The following is a 12,885-nucleotide window of genomic DNA, read 5'->3' as shown; positions in this document are numbered from 1 at the left end:
TTGATGGAAGTGATCACATATTTAAAGAACGGAAGGCAAAACCAAAGCCTCCAGCCAAGCAAACAAACCCCCAAATCTGGGGGGAATCTTGTTTCAACACAATGCTTGGTATTTTTTCCCCCCGCTGCATGCTGCAATTCGCTGAGGAGCCGAGTAATTGCATGAATAGCTTTTCTCTTGATCATTTGGTTATGACTCATACACTTGAAAGAACTGCAGTTGTTACCATAATTTCAGTTATGTGTAACTGGCTTATATCATGCATTTAATTGAAGGGAAAAGACAAAAACTGCTAATGAAAATGGAAATTACAAGCCTCCCAGTTTGTGTCTGAGGAGGTTGGTTTTTTCCCCTCTCTCCATTAGTGATGAAATACCAGTCAAACAACTGAAAACAGGTTTTTGCAGTATCTTTCTGAAAGATGCAATTGCAAATTAGAACTACTACTTTATCTCTTTAATAATATTTTGTAAAGACTGATAGAAGGGAGGACTGCATCTTATACTAAATTTTCAGTCCCTCTGCACACACGGCATGGCATGGAAAATCTGCAATAGTAGTGTATTTTTTTTATTGCCAATGAATGATAAGGCTGATGAACAAGACTAAATCTAATTTCCTAATGCCTAATTTTCCAAACCCAGCTGACTTTCTACAGTCCTTTGAATAGGCTTTTCCCCTCTCTTAATCAAAGGGTTAATGGGAGAAGTTGATTGGGGGAATGAAAATAAAAGTTTCATAGGCTTGTAAAGGGAGTCCCTTTGAACTAGTCCTGTTAAGTTAGTGGTGTCCAGTCAACTGCAGAGATATGGATGTGACCTGTTGTTCAGACTCCAGTGAGCAGCGTGGTAATGAAATAACACCACTGACCTGCCACGGCCCCCCTGGTTCAGGTTCCTTTAATCAGCGCAATTCATTTCTCCCTTGCTTGCTTGCTGTCACTGGTAGCGGATGTAAGCTGAACAGGGGCTGTGTGTGGCAGGGGTGGTGTCTCCCCGAGATACTGCAATCTCTTATCAGGAATACTACAGCATTAGTGAAATGTCAAGCACCTGTCTAAAAGTCTCAGTTTCCTGCTCGATAACTGCAGTGATAGAGAAGATGGATCTTGTGAGCAGTTGGCCAGAAGTATTGCAACAAAAGAAAACCAAATCATCATCAAGGGCTTAGAAATGCATCAATCACTCTATAACTGTTTCTTTGTACTTCCAGGAAAAGTAACATTTTCTGGTTGTCTTTAAAAATTAAAAATGTGTGCTTTCAAAGCATATATTGAACATGCTTAAGAAACCATGGCTGAATAACCCCCCCCCCCCAAATCTTACAGAGATGTAAGATCTACCAGCAATGCAGCAGAGCCTCCAGTCAGAGAATGAACAGATTTATGGAGGAAAATGAGTTATTTTCATAGGATTCATTAATTAAATCAAATTATATTAACCTATTAATAGTGCACGCACGCGCACACCCCCACCCCCACCCCCCTGCTTTCTTACTGAGAAACACATTTTTCTTGATAAAGAGACTTGAATTTGTTTGTCTTCAGTTTTGTTTTTCTGCAACTCAGGGGAAAAGCCTAAACATTGATAATTAATTTCCCTATTTAAGTAACTGAAATGCCCTTGTCTGACCTTAGTTTAGAAATCAGGATAGTGGGGGAAAATATTAGATAAGTCTATTGAAAAAACTAGAGAATTCGATGTCACATCTATATTGTTTTAGTTTCATTGAAGATATCCTTTTCTCCATAAAACCCAGCAGCTTTTAAAAGGCTTCTTAGTCAGATCAAAAGCATCTCTAGTATAAAAACACCCCACAAAAATCTTCTTATCAGTAAGTTAACTTTTTAATCACAAAGATTAATTATTTAAGAAGAAAAAAAAAGTTAAGTGCTTTTCAAAGCAACATGCAAAAAGCATATATATCTCTCTGCAATTAGAAGAAAATGACTTATTTATTTAGGAGCATACAAAAAAGAAGTAACACTCCAAATGGAGAGTGAAGCTTCACTGTAGTTCCTACACAGGACACGCTGGAGCTACAGCGCTGCCATGTCAGCCGTCTGAGCACCGTTCCCCATCTGTTTAGTTCTTTGGCAGTGGAAAAATGATAAACCATAGTAACCCTCCACCTTCTGTGGGAGAATTAGAGTGGCAGTAGTGCTAAGTCGCTGGTTCCCAGCTGTGATCAACCCAGATCAACCTGAATATTCACATGATTTATCTGAGGTAACTATGAGCCGTCTGCATGGGACCAGACTTCAAACCAGCCCCTCTTACCTCAGTGCAGCTGTCACCGAAATAAACAACCTGCGAGGGAAGCAGCAACTCAAAAGTTATTTGTATATAAGGAAAGTACAAGCAAACTGTATTTCACACAGAGAGGAAGAGAGCTTCGAAACAGACTAATAGAAATTCCTCCGTGTTTCAGAGTTGGCCACAACATGCAGGGCAATGTCATGAACTCGGCAGAGTTCAGGTGCTGGAGTTGCCGTAAATGGCGATGAAATTTCTCCTTGTAGGACGGAGGGCAGGTTCTTGTTACTGAAAAGGAGAAGACTACATTTTTTTGTTAAGGGAAAGAGCATACAGTCCTTTCTCTGAGATCTGTGATTTAGCTTTGGGTAGAGGCTCTGTGTCACCCGTGCAATGCCGAGCTGGGACAGAATGGCACCCTCCCGGTGCAGCCAGGAGGATACAGTTGTGAGGGATGCTGATGCTGCCAGCACCTTGGTAAGATAACCAGGCTCATTCTCAGCGCAGGTGGCATGAGGCTTTTTTTGTAACTTACTTTCTTCTGTTCCAGGAAACACCTGCAAGGAACCCTTACCTCATATTTTCCTTTCTTCTCCACGGGCTCAGATTCAGTCTCTGCAGGCACCGTAACTTTGTCCCCTAGAAGCTCCTCTAAGATGAAGACAGTTTCCCAGTTGCTATAGTGATGAGCTGGGAAAATATCTGAGTGCATGCTGTCACCAAAATAAACAACCTATGAGGGAAGCAGCAAATTAAAAGTTCATTGTATATGGGGAAAACACAAGCAAACTTTATTTCACAGAGAGAGAAAAAGCTTTAAAACAACCTAATAAAAATTCCTTCATGTTACGGTTGGTCAAGACACACAGAGATCTTATTAATGTCACAGCCTGGAGCTGTACCTTCAACCAGCTCTGTAAGGAAAAGGCTGGCCCTGCACACCCTCCTCGCTCCCACCCGCCAGGGGTGTTGGACGGGGAATCCCTGGCTGGGACTGGCACAGAGACACTACTGAGTCTTTTGATTGACAGAAATAGCCTGCCAGGAACCGGTGGAAAAGACTACCAAGACAATATACTGAGCAACCGGAATGAATTTTGGACAACTTTGGAAACAAGGGAGAACATGGAACACCTCTCGGTGACTCAGAACTCTTCTGTTCTGTGCCCAGGGGGTGGTTTGCCCATTTTACCCATTAGGGAAAATGTGGTCCCACCATCTCCAGTAGCATTTTCACCCATCCAGATCTGTAATTAAAATAACGTGATCCTAGTTTTCACTGATGCCACCTTTTAACCGATTTAATCTGTTTCCTCAGGGAGATTGTTTATTTCCTGATTACAGTCTGATTCTCCCCAAAGCTGCCAAAGTGTGTGACTGTGCACAAAGAATAAAACATCTAGAAAGCTGACATATTCTACCGATAAGAAGACTAATATGCTCCTTCCAGTTCTGGACTGCAGTCTGTTAGACAACAGCAAGTGAACCAGAACAAAAATTTGTGACCAATCACATCCCTAACTGTAATGAAAATTTGTCTGGTGAATTTTAGACTGAGACAGGGTATTTTCAGAAAGATTTACTCTCATTTTTAATGTACCTTGGGATCCAACTTGCCAGTCATTTTCTTCAGTAGTTCATAAAGCTGGATAGCATTCCCTTGGGAATACCAGCCGGGTTTGTCCAGTGATAGCAGAGCTTCCTGCTCCTCGTCATTCTCTGAAAACACCAAGCAAAATCACCTGCCGTTAGTGAGGGCAGCCCATGCGCCTGCATTCATGAGATGTGTCAGAAACTGCCTGTGCACAGCTTGGAGACCATGGTCTGCCTTGGCATTAAACCAGCTCCAGTGTCTGGCTCAAGTCCTGGTACTGACTGTGGGTTCAGTCAAGGTGTTTGGCAGCTGGAGGTAGGCAGACATTTGTGAGACAGGCAGCAGCCAAGCCTTGCCTGCAGGGGCTACAGAAGAGCTGGAGAATCAGCCATAAGCTTTGCCCCGCAAACGCTGCAGCAGGGATGGCAGGAAACCACATGGACCAGACCGATGGAGGAGCTGCTACAGATCTAAGGTGAAACCATGGGTCGAGACAGACTGTAAGAGACAGCATGCACCCTTCCTCACAGACAAATGATTACTGCTTTTAAACACTGACATAAATATAACAAAACAGACTGAGATAGCTCTTATGGGCACTCGCCAGACTTAGATCAGCACAATGAGCAGTTCTAGTTATCATCCAGTTTTGAAGAAACGATGAGCAGGCAATATTGCTGCTGGTGGTATAATCCACATTGGCATATATATCCACACTGGCAGCTGTCAGTGAAGTGGAAAAATCAGTAGAAAATGAAACCCCCCAGTCATCACCCAACTGTGCCATAGGCTTTGTCTGTAGCTGGTCCCAAAGCAGCTGGATCTGTTCTGGTGTCCATGTAACTTTATTGCTCATTCAGAACTATGTGCTATTGCCAGATGAACTCCTTTTAGCTTCTTGCTGGAGCCAAAATATGAGCCTTAGTGAACCGATAAACTAGGAGTTCATCAGAAATATTAATGTCTGTCTATTGAAGTACAGCAAATGTTGGTACCTTGGTGATTTTTTTATTCAGTCTCAATCAAACATGTCTTTTTTTTTTTTTATGCTGGAGACAGAGGGGTTAGAAGCCAATACATACTTTGACCTGACTTAGGTGTAACATCCAGACTTCCGTTTTTCTCCTGCTTTATAGAATGTTTCAAAGTAGTCAAAATGTGTTATGAAGAAGACTAAGAGCAAACATCATCTGGTTAGAGACCGCTGAAAGCTGGAATGCAAATTTTGGAGAACAGTGAGCTTTATGTTTAAGAGCACTGAAGACGTATATGGCACAGACATTGGTCCTTGAAAAATAAAAAAAGCAAAAAGAGAGAAATAGATATGTGGAGAGAGGCAGTAAATAACTTCAGTATTATGAATCTATGGATTTGAATAAACACAGGACTTATTCTCAGACAAAATGATTCCATATTCAGGGTGTTTTATAAACTAGGAAAACCAAGGAAATTCAAAGTTGATGCTAACAATTCATGTAGAATTTGTGTGGAAAAGTTTTCCTTTGTTCTTCTTCAGGAACCTAGCGATAATAATAAGTAAGATAACATCCATGAAAAATAAATCTTCATTTCCTGACTTTTAAAATGGTTTTGACTGCACAATTTTTGATCAAACAGAAGTTGTCAAACTTCAGTGAATTTGTTTTATTTGCCCTGTATTTTTAGACATAATTGTAAGGCTGACTGAACAAGCAGACACAATCTTCAAATGATATGGACATAGAAAAAGCAACTTATAAAAAAAAGTCCTCAGAGCTGCTATCAAAACTTTCTTGAACTTGTGAAGTATAGCTATCACTGTCTCTCCATTCAGTCAATGAGGAAAATACTAGAGAAAAATTGAGCTAGTACGAGAGGGACTGTCAAAAGCACAGCATTGCATTTGCAGATAGGAGCCCTATGTATTACAGTAGCACCAGAAGGTTCTAGCAAAAAGAAAGACCCTGCTTGGCTACCTCTGTGGAAAGGCATGAGGGGCACTCTTGACTGAAAAAATTCACTGTAATTACAAGGTAGAAGATCTCTCACTCTGTGAGATCTATTACTGTCACCCCTAGCAATGGGATTCATCTCACTTAACTCGATGCATCTGGAATTTAGGCTTCTAATTTACAGTTACAGTCTGAACTAGTTGGCCAGGATCCCTTGGTAGGCAAAAAAGAGTGCAAGAAGCACTTTCTAGAGGTGCCAGCTCTGGAGAAGGAAAGGATTTAATTAAGTTAGGAACTTTGCTTTTAGGCTGTGAAAAGAAGGGAAATTTTGCCTGGTTTCTTCCTCTGTGCTTGGAGGCAGCAAACAGCATTGAGATGTCTAATTCATTATGGGAAAACCTTGATTTTGAAAGGAACTTCAGAAATCTGAGGAATTAGGAAAGGTCTTTTATAATGTTTCAGTTGTAGGGTCATAGGGGTAATGACTCTGAACTGGCAAACCTTGCCTCGAACCATCTCATACAGCTCTTGTGCTCACCCATCTAGAGGTGACCATGTCAATTCTATTTCTGTAACCTGAAGTGGGAGGAAATTAATGGTGTTTCATTTGCAGTCATTAATACGAACAATTTCTAATCCACTTACGCTATCCCTGTGGCAAAATATAGTCAAGAAAATTATTCTTCAGCACTGGCTCTTAAGGCCTCTTGTAGTAGTTCTGCCATATAAAAATTGATACACAACAACTTTAAACCCCATTTATGACACCATTGGCTCTGGCTCGTATTGTATCCGTCAGATAGCAGCTACGTGACAGTGCTGAAGAAACCTGCAAATTTCCTGAAAAAATGCTGCCTGTGATCATGGTAGTTCCTAACGTATTTTAGATACTCCAGGCCTAACACTAACTACACTCAGACAAGAGTAAAACTGCTGCTGACTTTCCTCCCACTTTGCTGTTATTGATTTGTAAAGGTTCATGTAAAGGTCAGAAATGCTATAAATATTCCTTCAGCAGGAAGCAACACATATATAGGCGGGGATGCTAATGCTTCATGTCTTATAAGCTGGAAGGAAAAGGAGACATCCTGACAATTTCAAACAGACTGGATAACCGAAAAGAATTTCTCAGATGATTTAGATAGAGTGACCTGCTTCCTTCTGAAGTCTAATATATCACTGCAACCTGGATTCCTGGATGTAGAATGAAAACATGCCATGACAAGAAGTGTAGAGGTAGCAAGCAACTAAAATTAAAATAATTAAACCCAGAAAATCATTCTATTAAAACACTCACCCAAACCTCAACAGTGATTCAGAGCAGTTTTCCTGAGGGGAAATTACCATTCCTTTTAAAAAACAACAACAAAAGCTTGACTCATGCTGGGGCAATATTAATATTTGCTGGAATGGCAATTTGCATATTGCTATGTCTAACAGCTTGGGAAATGTTTTCGGAATCAGAAATGTACTCCCATCACCATTAGCAGATACAGTTTTTCAGATAAACAGATTCACAGACAAGATTCAATATCCTTTTCCTTGTGAGAATTTTCTCGCCTGCCTTTAAATGTGCATTGCAGGTTTATAACATGGGCTGAAGAACATCTGGTTTTGTTCTGAATGAATATGCAAAAAGTAATCAGCGAAGCTTATTTCCATTTAAATGACAACTGACGGTAATTTACTTTGGCACAGAGTCGCTCCTTGGGAAAGGCTCTGCACATGCTTGCACACTGCCGCCTGCTTTGCTATCTGTTAAAGCATTATACCCGCTGAGACGGAAACCTGAACACACGCAGTGCAGAGGTTGTGTCCACACTGCATGTTCAGCTCAGGGTCTGCAGCTGGAGCTCTATCCCTAACCTGCCTGCTGTTTACACTGTTAATCCCCAGCCCATGGGATGGGCCTCTCATTTGGGAAGCCCAAGGTTAAGAGAGAAGCTAAGGGGTGAGGGCGAATGTACCCTTTGACAGTTATTCACCTATACTCAGCCACCAAATTAACCAAAGTTAATTTTCATCAGCTCACCACCCCTGAGGCCGCCGTGGTGCGCGGCTCCTCGGGTTGGGTGTCCTACAGTGACTGCTGGTTATGTGCTGGGGACAGGACCCACCAGTGATTCACCCAAGAGTCCAAGGACGCCTCACACCTACTTGATTGGGCAGAGATGGGGCTGAGGAAGCATCTCCAAGTGCCCAGAGGCCGTGCTGGCCACAGATGTGCTAGGCTTTGCTGCAGTGTGTGTACAGCATCCCAGCGACCCCTTCTTCTGCCTTTCTATCTTTCTCCTGACAGCCTTTTACTCGTTTCCATACAAATCTAGTTAGACAGGCTATTAGCGTTACTGATATTTTTTGTTCCTTCCTACTGCACAATCAAATAAAAACATGCAGTGACTCTGTCGCTGCTCGTGCCTGTACCTGCTCCTGCCTCTTCCTACCCATAGGCAGCTCCTATGGGCTCTCGCTGCATGCAGGAGCTCAGCGCAGATGGGCATATGTGTTTGGCATGCTGAAGCCGTGGTTACCACCTCAGGGGGCTATTGTAAAACAAGTACATTTTATGATGCACAACTATCATACTGATATGCCTCTCTGCAATTTAAAATAATGCCATTTCGGGCCCTGAGGGCATTAATATAAAAGCTGGGTTCTGTTCCAGCCCAGCTTGCAAGCACAGTCTGATTTTAGATGGCATTTCGAGCTCAGTTAAGAAAAACAAACTCTTTTTCCAGAAGGAGACTTGGGGCAGGAAAGCAGGAAAGACAAAGGGACCTGCATAAGTAAAATCTTTCTGGTAGGTTCTTCCAGTTGTAAAGGTAATAAGGCAGGATGGCATAAGCTGTAGAGTTCCCCTGTGGGCATGCTCTCCATGAAGAAAGCAAGTACTTACAAGCTTGCTGGAGGTAAAATTTCATACCCTATGGGCACCCTTCTGTAGCATAGCACCCCGAATTCCTATGTACAGACCAACCACCTTTACTGGGTGGTTTCCAGGATTCTGGCAGGTAGTACTGTGTGTTTCGCCATCCCTGAATTACTCCTGTGCCCTGGAAGCAGCTGTGAAATCCATCTGCCTGACACGTGCACCAGCGCTTGCCAGTCTCCTGTCTGACTGGATGACTGCAGGGAAGTGATAAGGAACAAATTATTCCCTTAGTGTGATGTGCTGAAATAAAAGGTTAAGGATTCCCAAAGTGATTAGTGATTTCAGCCTGTCTAGTGATTGGCTGTCCAATCTGGTTTTTTTTTTGGTTTGCTTAGTTCCACCCCCCCCGCCCCCTCCAAAAAAGCCTGAAACTCAGCTCCCCTTCCTGCCCTTGCATTGTTCTGCCTTCTTTAGGGTGGCTTATGATTGGCGAGACAAAGGCTGAAATAATCGAACTAAAAATTCAGTTCCGAAAACTGGAACATGATTTTCACTTTTACATAGGCAGCGACACATCCTTCTTACGCTCAGAAATCCCAACATATATGTGCTCATTCATATGGAGGACTAAATAACAGTACTACTAAAAGCTGGCAATACTCCGAAAGAACATCATATATAATGCTGAGAGAAAAAAACAAATACCATCCTGTGAAAAAAATAAACTATTTCATAATAATTCCTAAGTGCTACTTATCAATTACTAACAATTCCTTTTCTCACAATGGACTTCTGCTCTTCCACTCATTTATAAGGCCTGATGAGACCAGAGTACAAGATAGTGTATTTTCAAATTGCCCTGGGCATATATATAAGAACCACAGACTCCTTAGAGAGGAAAAATAAATATATATGTGAATAAAAAGTTTTACATTTTTAGTTTTTACTAAAATCTGCTTTACTGCTTAATTTTGCCAAGTAACAGGCTATGTAGAGAAAAGACTGAAGTTTTACTTGTTTGTAAGAAAATCAGTATTTGCTTTAGAGAAGTCAGCAAATAAGTTTCTTTAGGAAGTTTTGATTACTGTGTTACAGGAACTGAAAATAACGGATCACTGCAGATTTAGTAATTTGTTTTCTAATGTCAAGCCATTAACTTTATACCCTCCCAGGAACAGCCTGGCTAATGAACAAAGTGTTTCTATTTAAAACATTGATATGATGAAATACAAGCAAGGCCTTTTTTCCCTGGAAAAGGAAAATCACTTTTTGGAAAATGATTAATCTGCAAGTTCATTTTAAAATGTAGCTCATGCACAGATTTGGTGAAGCTTTTTCCATGATTTTATTTAATTGCATTTATAACTCAGAGAAGCTCTATTTTGGAAGGGTAAGAGAGGCACAAATACAGATTTTGATTTCTTCCTTGCACATACTTTTTAAATTGTTTGGTGGGTTTGTTTTTTTTTTTGTTTTTTTGTTGTTTTTTTTTTTAATTGGGATCTTGGAGAGGTACAAAATGGCAAGAAAATAAATAAATTCCCTCCCCAGAACAGTTTTATTCTGGATCTCATTAGTTTTGTAAGAAGCTCCAGAGCCTTATAAATTAGGAACTCCCGATATCCAGACAAAGGTCCTCAAATAACCCTATCAATACTGATATCATAGTCATCGGAGAGATCCCCATATAATTATGGAGAGAAACAAAGTTTTCCAGAAAGCATTTTGAATTCAAATAAGTTAGGAGAGGTATGGTAATAGAAGAAAAAACTGACATAATCATTTCAGGAATATGCAGTTCAGTTCAAGCAGCTGTCTATAACCTTTCCTACTAGGGTCTGCTTCATTGCTGTACAAAAATTTGAAGAGTTGATAGAAGAAGAAGATGGTGGGAAGCACAGAAGATGAGATAAGCACCACCAGTCAGTTGGGAAAAATGCCTCAAATTTCGTAATTAAAATAAAATTGAGACACACAAAGCATCTTCTTTGCACTGTGCAGACTGTAATCTCTCAGTTTATCCCAGCCCTCTAAGCCTCTCTAGTAATACCTACTGAAATAAGGCATATTGCAATTTGCTTTTGGACCGTGCTCTTCCTCACGGAAAATCGACAATGCAGCATAGTGGGGAAAAGCTTCCTGCCATCATTCGCTTTGGCCTCAGACATTAAACAAAGAACAACAAAGTTCTTTAATTCTCAGTTACAGAAAGACTAAGAATTTTTATTCCCTACATCTTAGTACTTCAGGTATGAAGTATATATATGTAAACGAGAATAGACAGTTTGATCCTGAACAAATGTATCTCCGTAAAGCAATATATAGATTCTGCTGCAACGATCTTTCTGTTTTAGTTTTTTATTTCCCTAAAATACATTATTTCCAAAGGCATAATAAATGTGAAGTAGACATGAGCATGCATGGTTATTGCACATATTCATTTGCCTGGAATACGCAAGACATTTTCATTAACTTTTATGTGAAAACTATTTATATGGCCAAGTTGAGTTATGATTTATAAGAAAGCGCCATTCTTTTTTCCTAACTTATTACACTACCTCAAATCTCTACTTTAATTTTATTGATTAATTCTGTCTGAGGTTCTAGCTCTCCAAATATTGGCTGTCTCTGAAGAGGGCAGTTTTATATCGACCTTTAAAGACTAACTTAAAAGTCAAGATTCCACAAGTAAAAATATCAAATCTGGGAGTTTAAAAAAATATAAATAGATCCACCTAGCCTTCTGCCTGTTAGTAACTGTACAAGCATTCTATAGCTGCAGATAGCAGTTATGAAAACCTTGTGTCTCAGTAATTAAAAACGCAGAGCCCCGCTCCCTCGCCCAGCGCTGCTGCTGAGCCCGGCAAGCGCAGCCAGGGTACTCCTGGGAGGTGCAGGGGCCTGGCCGCTAGAGCCTGGGCATTTCCCTGCTGCTGTGTGGAGGTTAAAAAACTCAAATATCTTTTTTTCCTGTCTGAAAAGGGGAAATTTCTCAAAAAAAAAAAAAAAAAAAGGAAAAAAAAAGGAAAAAAAGGGAAAAAAGCACGAGAACTTGAAAATAGCTTATTCTCTCACTGCTTCACAGGTATCCTGCTATTTAGAAGTTGTGAAGTATGCTCATTTCCAATATTTCTAAACAAATCTGGATGCCTTAGAATAATAATTTTTTAATGGAAATGAAAGATAACACCTGAGACTACTGAGAGAGGGATTCTGGCTCCTGTTGACCCAAGACTTCTTTTTATCACATGGTAGAAGATAAGCATTATATGACATACTTAAAAATCATACCGTATTAAAACCGTTTGAATATGGCTGTCAGGGAAGAGAGTACATATATGTACTAAGTTGTGAGTATTTTTATAGGTTTTTAGTAACATTTAGCAGTTCAAGTAGTAATAACAAAAAATCTTTACTTACTATCAGAATATGATGGCATAGTTAAGGAATAGATGGAATAGTTAAAGACCATTTTCTATTAGAAAATACAGAAATGACCACTAATAGTTTAAAACCATAGACATGACAGTATCAAACACAGAAGAAAAGAAAAAAATATCAAAACAATCACAGTGGGTGGTCTTGTTCAGTAGCAAATAGACTTTTTTTTCCTGATCCATTTTTTAGCTTATATTTTGTTTCCCTTTGCTTAAGACAATGTTCAAGAAGCACCAAAAGATACTTCAGGACCTAACACTGATTTTAGCTTCAGAGAATCTCCTCTCGGAGACATACTTCTGTTTGTGTATCATCAATGAACTCCAATGGGGATTTTGCAATTTTATTGCAACAAGGAGGACCTTTAGATGCTTTTACTATATTCTTTACTGCATTTTATATCATTAGCATCCCTTCTAGAAAAAAACCCAAACCAATCCTTAAAAAAATTGGGGTTGTGCAATGCATACTTGCCATGAGCAACATGCATATTAGGGTCCATCACAGAAAGCCTTTAACTCAGGGGTCCTCAAACTACGGCCCATGGGCCAGATACGGCCCCCCAGGGTCCTCAATCCGGCCCCCGGTATTTACAGACCCCCCCGCCCCCCCCCCGCAGGGGGTTGGGGGGGAAACCAAGAAGCCGCAGATGACTGCCTGCCACTGCATCCGCGCGCCGGCCCCCTGGTTAAAAAGTTTGAGGACCCCTGCTTTAACTAAAGAAAGCAAGAAAATTGTGCTAAAGAAAGCAAATATTTTGGAGCTGTGCTGGTGAGTAATTAGATGGCACTACAA

At 40.6% G+C, this 12,885-nt stretch overlaps 1 protein-coding gene across 2 annotated transcripts in view; it reads right to left on the bottom strand.

The window, feature by feature from the left end:
- Positions 1-12,885, bottom strand: part of NT5DC1 (5'-nucleotidase domain containing 1) — a 148,539-nt gene that overhangs the window by 16,542 nt on the left and 119,112 nt on the right. For both annotated transcript variants that reach the window (XM_037391260.1, XM_037391259.1), the window contains exons 9-10: positions 3,856-3,974; positions 2,830-2,988 (exon numbers count right to left, since the gene is read on the bottom strand). In XM_037391260.1, coding sequence (XP_037247157.1) covers positions 2,830-2,988; positions 3,856-3,974 — 278 coding nt within the window. The remainder of the gene's footprint in view (positions 1-2,829; positions 2,989-3,855; positions 3,975-12,885) is intronic.

The sequence above is a fragment of the Falco rusticolus genome, chromosome 6 (assembly GCF_015220075.1).
Source record: "Falco rusticolus isolate bFalRus1 chromosome 6, bFalRus1.pri, whole genome shotgun sequence".
Classification (NCBI taxonomy): Eukaryota; Metazoa; Chordata; class Aves; order Falconiformes; family Falconidae; genus Falco; species Falco rusticolus.
Note: the sequence above shows the minus strand (reverse complement) of the source record. Positions and strands in the feature narration are given on the sequence as shown.